General features: G+C 41.5%; 3 protein-coding genes across 3 annotated transcripts; 2 read left to right on the forward strand and 1 right to left on the reverse strand. All coding sequences in view use genetic code 11, as the record gives it.

Annotated features, from left to right (window-relative positions):
- Positions 1 to 942: 942 nt before the first annotated feature.
- EGR_03848 (Protein piccolo) lies at positions 943 to 2,099 on the forward strand (the record flags this gene model as incomplete). The annotated part of the gene is made up of 5 exons (XM_024493097.1): positions 943 to 951; positions 1,040 to 1,139; positions 1,261 to 1,383; positions 1,842 to 1,950; positions 1,991 to 2,099. 5 exons carry the CDS (start codon positions 943 to 945, stop codon positions 2,097 to 2,099), a joined length of 450 nt encoding a protein of 149 aa, XP_024352558.1.
- Positions 2,100 to 3,491: 1,392 nt separating this feature from the next.
- Positions 3,492 to 8,686, forward strand: EGR_03849 (Protein piccolo; the record flags this gene model as incomplete). Its single annotated transcript, XM_024493098.1, has 7 exons — positions 3,492 to 3,573; positions 3,933 to 4,402; positions 6,053 to 6,112; positions 6,514 to 6,650; positions 7,512 to 7,696; positions 8,379 to 8,518; positions 8,636 to 8,686. The coding sequence occupies 7 exons, from the start codon at positions 3,492 to 3,494 to the stop codon at positions 8,684 to 8,686; spliced, it is 1,125 nt and encodes a 374-aa protein (XP_024352559.1).
- A 5,961-nt stretch (positions 8,687 to 14,647) lies between these two features.
- EGR_03850 (Vesicle transport protein SEC20) lies at positions 14,648 to 19,499 on the reverse strand (the record flags this gene model as incomplete). The annotated part of the gene is made up of 4 exons (XM_024493099.1): positions 14,648 to 14,788; positions 16,828 to 16,870; positions 18,249 to 18,673; positions 19,233 to 19,499. The coding sequence occupies 4 exons, from the start codon at positions 19,497 to 19,499 to the stop codon at positions 14,648 to 14,650; spliced, it is 876 nt and encodes a 291-aa protein (XP_024352560.1).
- Between the last annotated feature and the right edge of the window lie 333 nt (positions 19,500 to 19,832).

Consider the following 19,832-nt stretch of genomic DNA (forward strand, 5'->3'; position numbering starts at 1 on the left):
ATCTGATGTCAGGGTTTTAGTACATTTGCTACTAGCGTTCGTCTCAGAGGATGATCGGGTGTCATAGGAGAGATGTTTCATTGTTCTGATATGAATTCGACTGGCACAAGGTTTTATGAACCATTTTTAGGGACCAAAAAGAAATTTAGCCACTGGCAAACCCATAGCACCTGACAGCAATTAAGCTCATCTGCTTAGTACAAGGATTTGACGCAACCGGCAGCTATCCTAAATCGATAACGTGCCCAGCGTCACGAATACGTGACGCAGGGCCCAGGTAAGAAAGTCGAGGCATCGCACATGTACGAGGGTGTTTGCAAAGGTGTCAGTGATTAGGTTGTGAAAAGCAAGTAAAAACAGAGATGAATTCGAGTGAATTACATCTAATAATTTGGAAAAATGCTTTAGTAGATTATATACCCGTGCGTACAAGCATGCCTGTACCTATTTGAGACCAGCTGTGATGTAATGATAAAGATTTGTTGTTTTCAATTTACATTAAATAGGGAAATTAGCTGCCAACTGTTTTTTTCAGAAATATTTCGATCGGGCTAGTGCTTTGGCTTCAAAGCCAGACTGAAAATATAGAAGTGGTAATGCAAGACCTCGTCTAATGGATCTCAGTGTTGAGAAAAGCAAACGTTTCACCAGATAAAAATGCATGCCTTGTTTTAAATTCATTTGCCAAATAATGCCTATTTACATAATGAATATCAAAATACTTCCTTTTCGTAACTGATTTGGTCTATTTTGGACATTGAACCTGGTCTCATTGAAAACAAAGCCCTCAGCTTAAACATTGCCAGCAACATTCCAAAAGCACAGGAAGAAAATTTGGCAAGAAAACAACTAACGCTAGACATTTTCAAACCCTTAGTTCCCAGTGGACGAATAAAACTCTCTAACGCTTCCTTGAATGATGCGGCATCGAGAATTCGTGGAATGAATAGGGTATGCTAGTGATTTTTTCGCCATGCTTCTCACATACTTTTAGGTTGGAAAAATATCTCACCTCTCGCTTTCTCCTCGTTTGCTTTAGAATTCCGACTCAACTCCCACGAAGTTGTTGAGAAGGACGTACGATTTTCCCACCAAACGACTTCTTTTGATGCGCAGTTCAAAGGGTCGAAACATGGGTGGTGAGAAGCGCTATACGCCATAACTTTATACCATTTTTGGCTAGTGGCCTATTTTCGGAAATGGGTGGGTCCAAATTTCATGCTGAGAGGGTAATTTAACGCTTCCTTTCATCACGTTTAGGCAATGGATTTGGTCTCGAAATTGTGGGCGGAAGGCAACGATCTGACGGTCGATTAGGCAGCTACGTGGAGCAGATTCACTCGGGCGAAACACTGGGGTATCTTCATGGGGAAATCTCAGAAGGTTCGGAAATGACCATTTGCCTACCTAAATCATGAGGTTTGACGTCAGGCATACCAATCACAGCAGAACCAAATCATAACTTAGTGTAGGCCGGACGCCTATATAGTCAGTTAAAAGCAGGTATCATTAGAAGTTTGACGGACACAGGTTCCTAGTTTGAGGAGGTTCTCAGTTTCTGCAATGAACTGGGAACTGTGGTAGTTGTAGGTCCTATAAAGCTGCCGACTTCTTTGCTTTTTTGAAAATTACTCTTAAATTTTCCCACTTATGTCTACAAAAGCAGTTGGTTTTACAGGAACAAAATTTTTAAACTCCTTTTCAGCAGTTAGTTCTACTGTACAATTTGCCCTTAATTTCGTTGTTTTCATTTGCATGAAATTCTCGCAAGTTTTTCGGTCTTCTGTGGTACTGTGCTCGTGCGTTATTGAAAAGACATTTAATAACATGTTTTATGCTAGGTGATGAAGTAATAGAATGGAATGGAATTCCGCTGATTGGAAAAGGGGCGGCCGAAGTTCAGGCGATCGTTGACACTCCGGCAGATGAGGTTGAACTCCTGGTAAGAATGTAAGTTGACTTTTCACTTTACCACAGTCACCTTTTCCAGCAACACTTGCCAGCTTATTGAGACTGAAAGGGTGCCTTTTCCAAAAATAGCTGACAAAAAGACCAAAGTGACTTGTTATATTTTCTTAAGATATTGCATTAAAACTTAAGATTACCAGTATACTCTTTTATGGTTCTTCAGGTAAAAGGTAAAATGTCTGACCCAAGCAGTGCGTAGGGGGAATGATTATAAACATAATTTTTTGCAGTTAGCCCCATTTAATGTTGACAGCAATTTGGACTTGGAAATTGGTGATCAATATGCAGGTTCTGTCGACTATCGATAAATACGGGGGTGTGGTTCGTTTGATCAATAAAGAAATATGACCAGTGATTTACTAGCTACCTTCCAAAAAGGCATATTTTCAGCGCATATTATTAGTTCTGGCTGACAAAGACCTTTTTGGTAGGATTGCAACCTCTAACCTTGCAGTTCGGTGCGAAGGCTTTTGCGTATAAATGGTGCCTTATTTGGGCACAATTTTGTGCATTATCTGGTGCACAAGGGAAGCAATCTGCTAAGTACTTTCCGCAAGTGGCCAGGTGGTAGGCAAGGGGAAATTGGTTGCCTACAGTGAGTGGCATTGAGTGATCGAGACAGGGTCGAGTATACCATTATTCATCTTACAAACATCCGCTCTGTGTAGCTGCAGCCGTTGGAGCTGGCGTAAACACCAGATCAAGGCCTAGCTTTTGTCGAAACTGTTTAAAAAAAATAAGGTTTACGTATCTCCAATTGTTACGACCTAAATTAATTCAGTTTCAATTTGAAATTGGAATTCGGGTTTATTCAAACTATTCAACCAATTTTTTCCCTTTAAAAAAGATTGGTGTCATTGGATAACGATGAGAAAGCTCAGGAGTTAAAGAAGTTTCTTCATGTTTTTCTCCTAGCAATCCTTCGGAAACGCTAGCCTCACATCGATATCCTCAGGAATTCCTCCAACATACGTGCTCTCGCCGAAGCCCTTGTAGTAAGTCAGATCTCAAAGACCACATTGGCTTCAGAATGTATGGCGTTTTGTCCTAGGTGATTACAGTGCATCAAGCAACAAAGCGTATTCATTAATGAAATGGAAGTTTTAAAGTAACACACTGCACTGTTAAATCATAAACCTACCGTTTTATTGTTCTCCCAGTGCTTTATAATTGTGTGCTTATTTGATACTTGACCCTTTATTGCAATTTGACTCCACTTTGCGACAGTATTCACTTACTGTATTTTTGATTTACAAGACCTGGTCTTCTAACTGATAACCAAAGTCCAGGGTCATTAAGAATTCAGGTAATACCGCTTGATGGCGACAGTAAGTAACAGAGAGCAGGACTTCCTCCAAAAACTGTTCAGTTTTTTGTTTGTTTAAATTGTGAAAGTTGACAACTAAACTAGTCTAGTTCTTGTGCAGGTGATCTACAAGGTTAGTGCGGCGTTCGGTATACTTAGCTGCAATCACTCAAAGCTTGTAGGGCCTTGTCATGTTTGAGGTTGCTTTTACGTAATAATGGCGGGTGTGCCAACCCTCTCTTACGGTACCTCCGGGTACTTCTTGGAATCCTCATATCATGAAATGTCTCTTGAAGCTGGTAGGTTTGACTCGGCCAAGTCAAATGGACAAATTTAGATGAAGTTTCGAAGTAGCGGAAGCTAGCTTCTTGTCATGCATTTTGTAGGCCATTCGGAGAAGAATTGGTAGCACAAAGTACCACCCAGAAATTGTTTAAAAAGCCCGGGTTTTGGTTTTTATTTATCGCTGAGAAGTTGTGTTATGCTCAACCCATAAATCCTACTTGAGCAAATATAGTTGTCTCATACTTCAACGCTTGACTCTTCAGGTTGCGAAATGCTTATTAGGATTGTTAAAAGTAAACATTATTGAAATTTTTGCTTGGTGGGTTTTAGAATCAGCAATATATTTGGATGGCTTTTTTCTGCTCCCTCTCAGCTGCCGATGCTCACCGCTACCCCCCCAAACTCTGTCCTTCGCACAACCCTAATCCTCACTTCCACGAAAGCCTTCATGGTAGTGGCGGTGGAGGCGGCAGCTGTGTGCATCAACAGCACATCTGCCAGCAGTCTCAACAATCACCTCGTGGACCTCCCATCCACACCTGTGAGGTCCATCCCACGGGGCCCGCGTGTATTCATAAGCAGCAACAGCACATGTGCCGTTCGGGCGACTGGTCGTCAGATCCCCGTGGCACCTGTCCATCACGAGGCGTGATCGATCAACCTCCACCGAACTCGCCGCAGTCGGAGCGAAATATCAGTGAGACGTCGGCCAGTCCCTCCACACGGACTGGAAGTGTCCACCATCACCAGCGGCAGGTGGTACCCACAGTTAATGTTGCAGAGTACGATGGTGGTGGACGAGAAGCGCCGGACGCTGTATCGCATAGCAGTGGTGGGCCGATTGTAAGTTAAGGTGATGTTTACAGTAGTATTTGCAAAATATTTTCATTAGCATAACAAATCTTTGTGAAATCTACAATCCCTTGCAAAAAAAGTTATTTTAAGTAATTAACATGCCCGCTATCATCATCACGCCGGTTATCATGCCTGAGCCACCACTTTAATTGGAGAAATGAATCAAAACATAAAAGAAAAGCAAAGTTAGAACAATTTGTCGAATAATGGCTTGATAAAATCCCTTGGTAATGGTGGTCTCTTTTTCTATGGGAGAAACCTTAGTAGCGGAGGCGTTAGATTCCTTCAATAGAAGGGGAGAAAGACATTCAATTGATTGTCCAAAACCCTTACGTACGGGATGCGTCATCACCTCCTCAACTTAACGAAAAAATAAATTATTACCCAACTTTGGTATAACACGAAATGTTTCGGGTTCTGCCGGCAAGAGAATGTTTTGAAGTGAACAGGTTTGCTATCAGCGTCATTTATTCGCAACGTCCAATTTACTCACTCCTCAAGAAGATGTGTTGCATGCGTTGGTCGTCAATCTATGATAGGTGGGTACGACAAATCATGTCACAAACAGATTGATTGAGTGTAGAGCAGTAAAAATGACAAAGAACGCTGTTGGTGTGAGGGAAATTAACCTTTTCTAATCTTTGAGCAGCTTTTGAATTGATCTACCCAGTAGTTTTAATGTTAGCGTAAGGCGGTAGAACAACGAAATATTTGAATTGTGATGGTCGACTCTCCTCTGGGGCACTGATGGTGCCTGAGTTAACCGAAATATCGAAGTTTGTTTAGGGAGTCGGTCAGCTTTATTCCCCCCACCTCCACATTCCAACTGGGAGTTGATTAAATCCATTGGTAAATTCTTATCGATAGTGTTCTGAAGGAACTAGACGGCGACCTAAACAAGCATTTTTCGTCTGGTCATCCCAAATTTAAAGTCACTTATTTGTTCACACAAGTGAGATACCCCGAATTTTCTGTGGTAAAGGGGAGAACTTTAACTTATTTTTGGGCACTTTATTTCAAGGCTTCAATCTCTCTAAACCGTTTACTTTAAAATTCTTTAAACCATTATTAATTTTCAAGTTGTTGGTCCTGTACTTTTAAAACAAATAGGTACAAACTGATGGGGTTATTAGTTTGAGTGTTTTCACGTCCGAGACGGCTTAAACCTTACTGCAGTAGCGCTATACTGCTTAAAATTGTGAGAGTAAGTGTACCAAAAAGTCTGCATGTTACCACCTGAGTTTACTTTTTCTCCAAAAGCAGAGAGTAGTAAATTGCACTTTTTTTACGGCTTTTAAAAATTTAGCACGGAAGGAATTTGTCTCTTGCGACTTTGGTACAGTAAAATACTCTGCTCTCATGGATTATAAATATATCATTTGAAACAGCTTTCTAATTTTGAGAAGACTGTAGCTTAGTTCAAAAAAGGAAATTGGTTTCTCATAACTGCAACATTTGAGGTGGACAGTCTGTTGCCCCCAGAATTAACCAATCAAGTATCTGATCAATCTCTGCTCTCCAGTTGTCCACCAATAGGAGACAAGAATCTCTATGTGGATTTGGTGTTTCAAAAAAGTCTTTGGCAAGTCAATTTTATTTGTAAATACCACTCTGATTATTTTAAATTTCAACTTTCAGAATGGCGATGGGCACCTTGTGACTGATGAAGGCGTCACCCCATCGTTTGGTGAAATTGAAGTAAGCTGTGCTCCTCCTAGGCACTTTTCAAGTAAACGATCCCGTTTGGTTTCACCGACATGTCGTTGTAATACATTACAAACTTTTATAACTGAATCAAGCAATTTGCTTACTACCATGTTTTGGGGAAGTAAATTTATCTGGTATATACGACAGTTGGTTACATGGGATTATATAATAAGGAATGAAACGTAAATTGGGTCTTTAATGCCTCGAAAAGCTGGGAACTTTTTTGAAACTAACGAAATTTATATTTTGCGTTTAAAGGTAATTAACATACCAATATCATATTAGGAAAATCGGTCACTCAATTCGATTTTTACTGTATTTTATTAAAGACCGAAAATTGTTGAAGAACATTCCGTCTCATCACTCCTCTTATCCTCCAACTGCAATTTTAGTTGATCCTAACCTTCGATGACTACGATCAAAGCCTGACGGCACACGTAGCAAGGGCCCGAGGTCTTCGGCCAATGGACCTCAACGGTCTAGCTGATCCATTCGTCAAACTGCGACTTCATCCAGATCCCACAGAAGAGTATGTTATACTGCTTTTAGAAAGCTATATACACATCCCAGTGTTTATTATCTATCTGTGCAGTTTAATGGCCCTGCGTGGCCAGCAAAATGCCGGCTAATTTAAAAAAAACACTTTTCCTTAACTAGGTATTCTTATTGTTGACGACTTGATATGTTGTTGCTTGGACATTAAGAAACAGGAGTTTTAGCACTTCTTAATGGAACAAAGGCAGCATAAAACTTTAACGCAGTTGATGAGGAACAAAGTCCAATGGAAGATTTTTTTGAGTAATGCTTAACTCCTTCACAGTATACTCCATATTTACTCTTGTAATTACCTTTTTTCGTTCTTTTTTAAGGGTCTTATCATTGGCAACTGAAATCCCCAAAGCACACTTGGGTTAATCCCCTCCTTTTAATACTTTTTGTAATCCATTTAAGCATATTTCCAAGGTGCAAATATGGGTAGATTTTGAAAAAAGTTAATAGGACAAAACTCCTCCTTACTTAGTATCCCTGCTATTTTTAAGAATGTTTTCCTCCTGGAGGAGGCCGAATTCCCCACCCCAAACCGAGTGGAAGTCGTTTTCCCGTCCATCAATGGTTGAGTGATCTTTTGATTACGTTTTGATACGCAAAGTCATCTGGTGGTCTCAGATTCACTGAAAGCTTCGTATAAATAATGAATCTGATGGATTTATTTAGCTGCTTACATTTTGTAGGATCATGCGTTAATTTAATTCGTAGTTGTTAATTTTCAACGCTCCATCCTTCTGCTCCTCAGACAGGCGAGTATTAAGTCGAGCAGTAACGAAGGAAATTGAGTTAGGCCTACAAACTGCCATTAGTGTTGACCCTATGCTTCCCCTTTTCCTTTTAGCGTGGATTTGAATAGACAGATCAAGTATATTCCAAATACCCTCGAGCCCGAATGGCAGCAGACAGTAGTTTTCATGAATTGCCTCAAGCGGACCCTCAAGAAACGTGTTCTTGAGGCCACTGTGTGGGATTTCGACCGGCTTAAAATGAATGATTTCATGGGACAGGCAATCATTCATTTGGGATGTGAGTTTATTTTTTTCGTTCATGCCTGGCGTCTAGTTTTTTGGCCGGACTAAAAAGTGCAAATTAGTCTTACATAGTTTTTCCTTCTCCTTCAATTTGCCAAACAATCCAGCATAATCACTTCACAGGGAATTTCGTAAAGACTGCTTGAACTGCTTAATCTGGCTATGAGGAGTTCTGGCGATTTTGTTGCCTTTTTCACCTCAGTGGAGAAGGGAAATTGCAGTTTTGTCCGAGTCGGTTGATGAAGCCGTATAGTTATAAATACTAATTATTGCCATTTCATCTACAATCAAAAACCTTGGCAACCAATTATATTTTTCCTTTTTCTTCCTTATTCTTGATCAGAAAATTTCCGACTATAGTATTTAAACTGGACTTGCAAGCAAGACATAGCTTTGAAAGGTTGAGGGGGCTTTGGGTTTTTTTGTTCCCAATTACCTAGAGAAATTCCATACCTCATTTCTTTGCAATTTGAGCAGTCTAGCATTACCGGGACATTGAGGAGAAAACCATTTTGTTTTGATAAAGACGTCCAATGTTAACGAAGCAAGTAAGAAAAAACCATTGTGTGTATAGAGTTTGGCGTCACGGATGCATAAAACTTATTTAACGGCGGTTTAAACGACAACATAAGCGACTATGATCATTTCGATGGAATTTTTTTTTGAATCAAATATAGCAAAAGAGGCTTTGGATGGTCAACCGCATTGGTACAAGTTGCACGCACTTCAGGACATCGTGATTCCGGGATATCGTCAGCCTGGTACAAGATCCGTTGCTCCTCCCATTTCTCAAAGTGATCAGGTCAAGACTATCAAGGTATTGCTGCTTTTTACTGCTCAGTGGTGCAGTCTTTTTAGGATAAATTTGATTGAATGATTTTCAGGGGTGATTTTAGTTGGTGTAAGGGTGAAATTAATCCCTTGAAAATATCAGATGAACGTTACGAAAATGCTGGAGGGTCGGAACTGTATTATCACCTTGTAAATGAGAAGGTTTTGTATTTTGATCCTTCAAAAGGATCTAGGTGCCACTTATTGGTACATGAAGTAAATGCACAGCGCCCTGATTCTATTTCAAAGCCGTAAGATGCCAAGTTATAGTGGCAGAACACATTGCTAACCTACGGAAGGAATGGAAGGCCCGGCAGTCGTAGCGCTGAGTGGAGGTGAACCCCGAGGCGATCGAAGTGCCCCCGTGGTCCGACATTTAGACAAGGTGGTATCCCAGTAGAAATCCAGGCCATTGTTATGTAATAACTCAAGTATGAAGAAACTTAAAAGAATTATTAAAACTTTTGACGAGTGTGACCGCTTTATCTCCTACTTACTTTTTCATTTTAGCTTGTGAAAGAGATCAAAGCTCCTCAAACAAAGAATATCCAGAAAGGTGGGTCTTCTAGGGTATTAGCTCCATTTTTACGGGCGTATGCTTCTTTTGTGGGAAGGAAAAAGTTTTTATAGTGCTGCAAAGTAACCAGCGATCTTCATAAATTCTCTTTTTTTTAATAAGAGCCGAGTTGCGGAAAGCGCATTGAGAAATTCACTTTTATGAGACATTAGGTGTCTGAAAACAAACAATGAAGTCCTAGGCACCTCAATTTCTCCCACTGCAAAGAAAAGGTGGCAAACAGTGGAGGCAGTATTGCCTTCCTATCTCCGTTTCTGTTGGACATCTTTGAGGCATATTTGGTAGATCTTAGTAGTAAGGGTTTGGTCTGTAGTACGTTAGCAATTTCCAGCAAACCGTTGCGTGCGGAGTCTCCTGCATACGCAAAAGAAGTAAATGCCCTCCTTTGAGGGTGAAGTCGTGAGTGTCGGGAGTTGGGAGTCGTTTGCCTAACGTCATAGCATAGTCAGTCGGCCAGTCAGCAACTTAAAATGCTCCCGAGGCACAAACTGATAGCCTTGCAAGCTCCTGCCATTCACTGACACATTGTATGTGGCATCCGTTAGCCTGTCTTCCACCGTTTTTTTCAATCGGTTCATTTTCGCCCACTTTAAATCCTAATCTCCGGTCGCGCTAGACAATAGCAACACATAATTTTCCATTATTATCAAGATCGTGATGCCTCATCATCATATGGTGATTCAGCATTAGCAGTTAAACCTTTAGAGAGCCTCTGGGGGTTGCATTCTGCCGTCACGCATTCTTTCAACACGATGAAAAAACCAGCCTTTGGAGGTTTTTGAACCAAGCTAACTTCCATTTATGAAGTAGATGATTTCAAAACACATTCATTGTTGAGGTCATGGCTCCTCGTTTGCCCTCCTCTTTCCCAGGTCCAATTGTAGATCCACTTTGTTATTTTTCTTATTTAAACAATAGAAAAAAATCTGTCACAACGAAAAATTTTCGTGTTTCTTTTTGCTTGTTCTCGTGCCACTGTTAATTAGGCTTCACAGACAACTTCAAATCACGGTAGCGGAATTTTCTCCACCATGTCTCATTTCTCATTTATTTTATCTTGCAACCTCTAATTGAAGCAGAGGATGAAAAAAAAACGTTTTATTGCAAATTTTAGGTCGAAGTCACTAGCAAATGGGCAAGGAAGTGAGTCACTTTTGGGCGGATTTTTTTAGTTGGTAAAGCGGAAGGAAAAGACATCGCATATCTGTGCACATACATAAATGTAGTTGACGAGAAAAGGTCGTTTTTTTTCCTCCCTTCATCTCTCTCCATTTTAGATCAACTGCGCTCTTGTAAGATAGCTTAGTCGCACCGATTGACTGCATTCGCACTGCGCCATCATCTCTCCAACTAACACCGCATTATGTGGTCATCAGATTTGTAAATACGCGTCCCTTCTCCTCCTCCCGCCTGGGTAGAATTTACGCTCCCCTCTTCCTCCGACCGGTATTTGTAATTGCCGTATTGTGTATCTACTACTACTTTCACCATCCCTTCTCAGCCCTGAGTAAATACCGGGACTTCGAGTTCAGCCCCTTCATTGTATTTAAAGTACTCCCCGTATAACTACGAGGCTGGAAAAGGAGGCTTGAAAGTAGGAAAAGCTATTTGATTATCTTTTGACCCTCACCTCCTTGAAGGCGGATTGAACACAGAAGGACTGGAAGAAGCATTTGCAGAGACGGTATGGATGGGAGGCTAGGACACCAAGATGGTGACCAGAACCTCCGTCTCCTAGCACTCTCCTTGTTCTGTGCCATTAGTGTAGCAACCACTCTACATGACCATCCCAACCTCGATGACGCTTTGGGAAGTCACCCACGAGTCAGCTATAGATGCTGTGTTGACTTTACATCACGGCGAGTAGGTTTCCGATGTCGTCGTTATGATGTATCTACAGTTGGGTTGGTCTGGAGGCTTGTATTAACAATTAACCATCTATATCGATGAACAGCAAGGGAAGCATATCATGCCCCAACCAACAACCTTAGCGAAAATTTGCCCCAAAACAGTTATCAACTAGGGAGTTGAGCAAGAGAGCTCCTTCAAGTTCCAGCACCGTTGCTGTCTAGGCACTCAACAAAGAGGGTAAATTTGTTCGCGCAAGTTGCCAATCTCTATGGCAATATTGCAGATTCATTCATTGGTCACTTTATAGCGGAACGAAATTGGAACAGTAAATGAAGGATGACGTGGATTCAATAACCCCTCGGCTACCCACTACAAGCATTTGCCTTCCATAGCATTTAGATATTATCCCTAGCTAAACAAATATCTCCTGAAGTCACGATATTGGAAGCGAAGACGACGAAGATAATGCAATTAGGATGCTACACCACTACCAGGAGGACGATTAAATGACGCGGAGGCCAAGAGGTGTGGGGATTACTGTGAACTATATAAACAAACAAAAGGGTTGTATCTAGTAAAGAAAAAGCCAGTTTATCTGGATTTCTAATGACCTTCACTGTTTCCTGATTATATAAATTTATTTTGTGCTGTTCTTATTCGGGAGGGAAATGGTGCAGTCCTCACTGCCGAATGAGTGGGTGTACTTTTGCAGTGATAAGAATCGTGAAGCATCGGCTTGGAGAGAATAATAAATTTAATCAACAAAAATTTGAACGTCGGAAACGCTACTTTGATATTCGACAACTAATCGAGGGTATAAATTGGTTAATTTTCCCGGAAAAGCATTTCGTGATGACTTTGAAGGGATTAGGGACTTCACTGTAGGCGAAAGATGACGTAATACTTGGGTGGGATATGTATTGCCGATGTACAGAAGGGCTGGGGAGTCGGGGCTACTGGTATGGCCTAGAGACCATGTCACCGGGAGGATGAATAAAAACCAAAACAAATAGTTGAACAAATGAACAAAGTATTGTTTAGCCCCCATCCCATCTTTGTCGTCGTCTCCTTTGAGCGCTGTCCATGGTCAACCTCCTATGCTGCCCACTAGAGCATAGTCGGCAAAACACCCACCAACCAACCGCGCCAGTCTTCGAATTTGCGTGCAAAAAAGAATAGGTCTGACCACAGTGTCACTGATTTCCTCTTGGCAATTTCACTGGATCCAGAGTTTTATCCTGTCCTGAAGGCGTATTGGGAGAAGGGGTCGAATGTGCTGACCATCTCGCACATCCATCGCTAGTCGTAAGAACACTGACCTACTAGCAGAGTCATGCAATAAAGGAAGAGATTTAAACTATTACTGGGGATAAGGTTTTACGTCTGTTCCCTCTTGCCACTTTGCTCTCACTTCAGTGCTGCTCAGCCACATCTGCCTATTTAGGTTCTATCCAGCTAGTAGAGGGGTGGAGGAGGCATTGCTTGTTCACTTAGTCGACAGCTTTAAACGGGTACAGTAGACACCTCCATAACGAATTCTTCCAGATGATTCACGGACACGTCTAACGTCGCTTAAGTTGGTAGTAGCATTCCTGCAGAACGTAGGACTGGGGTGGTTGCTAAAGATGGGCGTCATTTTTTACTCTTCTGGTGGGGCTATTTGCAGATTCCTCCATTCGTAGCACATGCCCTTCTTCCTTCACGCTAGGGTTTACCATTCAGGTTTGAAAATCAAGGTAGTATTCCTCTATGCTCAGATTTTGCTTTCCCCTAGCACTATTGCAGCGCCTCCGGTCTTTCCTAAAGATGGAAGAAGACATAATACTAGAGCAGAATGTAAATTTCGCCCGGTAGAAGTACCATCCCAGAGCCCCAAGTGTTCTTTAAACCAAAATGAAGTGCTATGCGATTAATCAAAGTATTACTGAACAAAGTATGATCCGAGACTTAAAATTTCATGCACTCTCGTAAACTAGAAGAAATCTAGTCTGGTGCCTTTGTCAACATGCCTAAAATGGAGTCAAAAAATAAATGTCCCTACGACAGTTAATTTTGATGGATATGGTAGTCATGGTAACTTGGTGGGGCGTTCGAAAACGCAGCTGTGAGGCGTAAATTCAGGAAAGAAGAAATCGATCTATCAAAGGTAATTTTTTATGAATCCTTAAAAACAAAGGTAATATATCCTACACCTGCCTGCGTTGATAAAAGGTCTAGTGGCTTCCTCTCGATCTCAAAGTTCGACTTGATCCGCAAAACATCCAGATGAAATGACAAGTTTCATTGTAGAATAGTTCATCTATTTTAGAATGTCTTCCAGCTTCCCGCTGGAATTAAGAAATAAAAATTAGTGCTGAACTCATTAACGCCCAATTCTTATTTGTATAAAGCCATTTGTTTAACTATTTAACTGGTTACTCTTCAGTTCCCATAGTCGTGGATCCGCAGATGACCGTGGACCTCGACAATAGTGCGGCTTTGTTTAGTCCTTGTGAAGATGCCTCAATGATAAGCAAACCCCAATTTGACCGATATTGTATGGAGCTTTATGCTTATTGTAGCGTCCTGACACTTTTCTCAAGACGAATGAAGTTATAGCTCTCGGTCAGAATGTGCACTGTCGGTCTACTGAAGGGCTTGAAGGCCACTGGCCTGGCCCAAAGGTCATGTTGTAGGGCAGAAGTGCAATCACGCAATCGTTGTGCAAATTTGTGCTGGTCGACTCCATTCCCACTCTTTTATAATAATTTACTTTCATCACTTGCCTTCACTCATGGAGTCACCAGTGCTTTCATTTGTGAGGTATTGGAGGGCACCCACTTCACAGGTTTGTTGTTGTCAGTGTTTTGTCGGAATGGACACATTAACCACGACAAACCATTAAAAAACAACCAGCTTGGTTTTTTCACTTAACTTGTCCGCTGTCTGTTGGTGTGTTCTGCTGTCGTCTAAACTGTTGTGTAATACTCTGATTGTTTATTTAACTCTCACATGACAACAGCGGTTTCAGACTCCGTGATTGTACTTCCACTGGGTTTCATGGCTTTCGGGCCGTGTCAGTCTTGATATTATGGCTTCTTTCGACTTTAGACAAGACTCGGGTTGCTACATTGATGCTAGAGAAAAGCGAAACTCGAGCATAAAGCAAAACTACCTCAATTACCTCTCCTGAATGCCAAACCTTGACGCGATGGAAGAAGGGCAAATGCTGCGGATGGGAGGACCTTTGGTCACTCTTAACAAAGGGGTTGAAAATGACGTTTATCTTCGTCTACCATCAGTCTTGAGCTCTGCAGGATCGCTATTAACAAATGAAGGATTTAAAAAGCTCGTTAAGGAGGTGTCTATGTTACCTGTATCAAGATGTCAATAAAGTGTGAATGTGGAGCATCCCTCATCTCTTTACTAGCTGGACAGGTCTTAGAAAGATATAGCTGGACAGTACTGAAGTGGCAACAAAGTGGCAGGGAGGCACAGACACAAAACTTCATCCTAATAAAAGTATTTTAGTGTACTTAGGACCGGTGATGGATATATAAGATGGCCAGCACATTCACTCCTTTCCTCCAATCCATTTCCCATAGAGGGTGAAACCCTAGATCCAGTGGAATAGCCAAGAGGACTCAGTGGCGTTGGGTGACTAGAACGGTTGGTTCACTGGCGTTTTTCTTATAGTATCAACTATGTTTAAGTGGTCGGCACAAGAGATTGCCCAAGGAGAGCGCCGGGGACGAAGCTGTAGCGAGAGGAGGGCTGTGTAACTTTATTTGATTCCGTCTTTGTATTTTTGTTGGAGGGCACGTCCTCCAAGCCCTTTAAGCAGCCCCTCTGCACATCAGAAATACGTTTTTCGTTCTTAAGTTATGACTTTTTTTGACTTAGGGTGCTATACAAGCCCATAAACAGCAGGTTACGCAGTTTCCTGCATATCCAATCTACTTTCTCAAAAGCAGCCCCAATAAATGACTTTAAGTTTTACTTTTGTGACCAAGTGAAATTCGGACAAATTTTTGACTACTTTAAACCGCTTGGTCTTTTTCCCCTGTCAAGCAAGGTAGAGGCACAAGAACGGCTTAATTATTAACCACCAAAATGCGTGGGTATACCCTCCTCATTTCAAAGAAGGTAGAGGCTTAGTTTGTGTTTTTAATCCCCTAATTAAAGGGTAAAACTTGACAAGAAACGAAAGTAACTTATTTTACTTTGATGCCGGCAAAAATTAGGAAGACCCGCTCTTAAGGGTAAGGCAGTAATGCCACACAGAGAAGACACTATTCGGGGCTGCGTTTGTGTTGATCAACTTCAGGTATGCCCTTGAAAGGCGATAAGTGACAATTTTTACAACAACTAGGAGGCCAGATTTATGAGGTCGCCTAGCCTGGGTGCTCTAGTATTCATTTAAGGAAAGGCGGTAAACGGTACTAATCGTGAACTTAATCGTGAGTGACAGAAAAACTTGTTTACCGGGTAACTTCAAGACAGGTTGGACTTAGAGCAGGTGTTCCGGACACAGACCGAGCATTGGCAGGAATGAACGGTGAGTATGTGGGCTGGGAAAGGGCACCATGAACGAGACAGTCTTGCTGTTATGAGGTAAAAGTCTTCTGTGCAAGTTGGTAGCCGGAGCGTGGTTTTTAGGTGTCCTTTCACCAAAAGCTTCGTTCATCAAGCTGTCCCACTTGATTGTCATTTTGATTAGCGGTGTCTGAAGTCGACTAATTCACCGGTTATTATTAGTACAAAATATTTGGCGCTTATCACTTTCTCCAAAACCGCCACAGAGATCCAGAAGTACCGATGTGACTTGAACGCCACTGACTACGTAAGCAAGTTGGGCGAAAAATCACTTCCTTAAAACACTTATTACCAATTTACTGATAAAGATCCATGAATTCGGATTGCTTCCTTGCCTATTAAGCTTTTGAACCTCGAGAAGGAGCATTCCGCTCCCATAATATCTTCCAAATCGCCATCCGCGTGTATTCAAGATGAGAATCTAAACTCGATCTAAAAGGTGGCGAACCCCCTCGTGAAATGCTTGCATCGCTTTGAGGAGATAAAGTGTCAAAACGTGCCAAACCAAGCGATTTACTTGATACTCCACACTTCCGAGGGATCATGCCATTTCACACTTAGAATGCGTGTATGATGGACTGCGGACACAGCTATTATTTTATAAACTGTCCACTCGATGAAACCCAAAAATTACGGTTGGGATCGTACCGATGAAACTCGAGCCTGTAAACGGACAACTTCTTCCGTGAAAAAATCCTGAAACAGCGCTCAGGCGAATGAGAAGGAAAATCATCAAAACTTGCGTGCCTAAACGTCCTTGTCGTTTTCCTATGATTATTATCTTTCGGTGGCCATCACAAAGCAATTCAGTGGAGAAATCAACTGCAAATCAGGGACGTGTAGATGACTCCATACAACAGGTGACATTAGAATGTCCTACTTTCCTCCTCTCCTAAAAAGCTGCCAAAAATCCCTTCAAATTGTTGGATATGTTTCATGATGTCTAGGTAGAAAAAACATTGACATAAGGGAGCACGCCTGACTTGGAATAATCCACAGGCAAATAAGCGTATCTGTGGGGAGAGACCTCCCAGAATTCGAAAATAACTCCTCCGTTGGGTTGCATCTTAATCATTAATACTTCACAGTAATTATGGTGGTAAATGACAACTTATTTATCATAAAGCCAAGCCGCAATTTTTCACGAAGTCCCAAACTAATGCCTCCTATTTCTTGGCTATTTGAATAAACATCGTGTGAAACACACCTTTTAGGTCCTTTCATCCCCTGATACTCTGGCAATTCGTGGAAGTGGAATTCCACGGCGGGCAAGTTCTAAATCCCCTGCTTACGACCTGACCCATGCCGCGCAGGCAGACATGCTCCACACCGCCCCTTCATTTATCAGAAATTTGTAGATTAATCAAAATTCGAAGTAAAGTGCCTTTCAAGAGAAGCACAGGGCTCCAAGCTAGAACAAAGACATCTACACACAGTGATTGATGAAGAAACGAAAGAGGAACTAATGGATCTGCACTTGGTTCACAGGATTTTCGCGTAACCAGTGATCCAGTACAAATACAAAGCATCTTAAAAGATGACAGCAATTCCAGACAAACTCAGACAGATAGCTGGACCCCGTCAAGGTAGCAAAGGTATAAAAGAGAGAATAAACTTTACCTTACTTTGTGAAATCTAGACAAATACCATTAGAGGATGCAATTGACACAAAAATATCCTAACTTCCTGACATTGTTAAGCCTTCAATGTTACAGTTTTAAAGGGGTTCCTTTAGGTGGAAATCACTTGAAATCCAGGATCTTGGATCCATGATCGGTGTCACTTTTGCCCCGACATCATGAGCGATACCAGTTACATGAGCTACGTGCTTCAAACAAGATACAAGTATTCGGCAAAGCCGATTAATCAGTGATCCCTTCCTTTGTAACTACTAAAATAAAGCCAGTGATAAAATAGTACTTCCAAAAAACCGACGAGAATTCACCTCACGCCGATACATAAGACAAGGCGATGTGGTAACTGTGAGCGTCTACACAGATGACTGAACACTTGTTCCAACAGGATCGACAAATTGTCATACTATTCTGGTTTTTATCGAAATAGCAAAAAAGTAGACACTTTAGGAAGGTTTGTGGATAAAGTGGCTAACGACGAACTAAACCTGAATTCGAGATAGTCTCTTAGCAACATTGAAAATGGAACACAGTAGCAACTACTTCAACGAATGAAATACTCCAAGGAGCCCATTTTGGGTGCTGAATTCTACCAAAACATTGCACCCTACTTGGCGCAGTTATAGTAGGATTATTTGGATATCGTTAGGTCTCGCAGCACCCAAAGCAACCGAGTCACACTAGAAAACCTTACTGATATACCCTTCTTAAGTTGCTCCCTTGTGAAAAACATCCCAGAATGATGAATAACCCAGGGTATCCTGCTCCCTTGAATACCTTGTGTCAGAAGCCCAGATTCAACCACGCAAAAAAAGACAAGCTAGAACGACATAGAGGAATTAAGCAATCCACTCTCCACTCAAAATGGTCCCGTTTTATCTAGCGAAGCAAGATATCAATCAAACCTACTAGTGCCTGCAAAAAACATGGCAACCCGATTAGAAGACTACTGCGGTGATAGAGGAGCGTAGACATTTCGTAACGTACAAGAACAAATACGAACACTACTCCCCTTATTCCCCCCCTAGATTAACAGACATCCAAACCTACTACATCATAAAATCTAATATATTCATTACTTTCCAAACAGCCTATAGAAAAAGAGCCTCTTCAGCACAATATGGGCACAAGTAAGGTAGAAAAAGCCAAAAACCATAATGAAGATGAAGCAATCAATGATGCGTCGCCTCGACAGCTGTCCACCCAGTCGCGCCGAAACCTTTAATTGTCCACCCATCTCCTTTAATTCACGCAAATTCTCCTCCACCTGGTTAGAGGAGTTATCCACCAACTCAGCGTTGGCGTTGCCACGGGCTACCTCCTCGGCCAGACGGCGGGCGTGCAGACGCATATCAGTGGTGAGTTGTAGGGAGGCCTCCAGCTGGTTGTGAAAGTCACTGTCACCGCCAAAGTTAGAACTGCGGTAGGGGTTGGAAAGGAGAGCGCTGCGCTCTGAGATCTCAAGACTCTTGCTGGTGGTGTAGATTGCCTTCCTAAATAACTCCTAAAGGTTTTACAATAAATTCTACATTTATCAACAGCGTGATGTTCCAGAAAAGAGTATGGCCGCCTTCATGCAACGTAGACATAAAGAGAGATCAATAATTCCATGCCAGCGAACAAGTAAATGTGTTAAATTAACTATTACTAACAGTACTAGCTGTGGATGGCAAACATGTGGGGTCCCTAATAGATGAGAAAGAAACGAGCCCATCGTGTTTTTCCTTATTCATATTTAATGTAATGTAACTAAAGGGAGAACTGATAATTAGCATCGTATAAAGGAGGCATAATTCCGGTATTTCCCAGCAGTGCAAATCGAAACGCCAAGGCGTAAAACTTGTACGAAGTGCCCATCTGTACTGGTTAAGCTACTGCAAAAAGGATACGCAAAAATATAAAAAAGGTCTGGCATGGACTTAAGAACAACAATGGCCCATCTTGGTGCATATGAATGCAAATATTTTGTTGAAAATAATTAGCCATTGGGAAAATGAGGAGCTTGTCAAGATTAAAAGACAACAAACCTCAACAAGAAAATGTAAGTTGCAATCTATACTCACCAAGAATGACGCATACTGGTTTTCAATAGCGTCAAGCTTTTTCCGATTCGCAGGCGTTGCAGTCAAATCAAGAATTTGATCTAGTTTCCCTATAAATGATTTTAGAGCTGACAAGTGCTTTCGACCATCAGACTGGAGGGCATCAAAACGCCTGCGCTTCTCAATAAGATTAGTTGGCTCATCCTTTATGGAGAGAATAGAAGTAACGATATCCTGGATAGATGTGCATTCGTCGACACACTGTTGATAAACGAGCCGCGTTGACATTTGAAGGTTAAAACATCTGATGACTAGGCCACCTATTCCAATAGGTTCAAGCAACTAAATTCCTAAGAATTTCTTTTGTTTTAGATATACCAAGATTTTGCAACTAAGTTTTTGCGATAAATAAGTCGCATAAAGGAGCTTTTTTACGCGGCTGAAATGCACTGGACTACTAACATTCTGTTATTTTCAAAGCGCTAGTAGGAATATCTGTCATTTTTAAACGTTTTTAATTATCATTTAAATTGAAATCTTTTTTGCGACACTTGTGGGTTAGGCATTTTATTTGTGCACGGAATATTCACGTGGATTTTATTAATATCTAAAATCCATCAT

Source organism: Echinococcus granulosus, assembly GCF_000524195.1.
Source record: "Echinococcus granulosus chromosome Unknown EG_S00021, whole genome shotgun sequence".
In the NCBI taxonomy this organism is placed as follows: Eukaryota; Metazoa; Platyhelminthes; class Cestoda; order Cyclophyllidea; family Taeniidae; genus Echinococcus; species Echinococcus granulosus.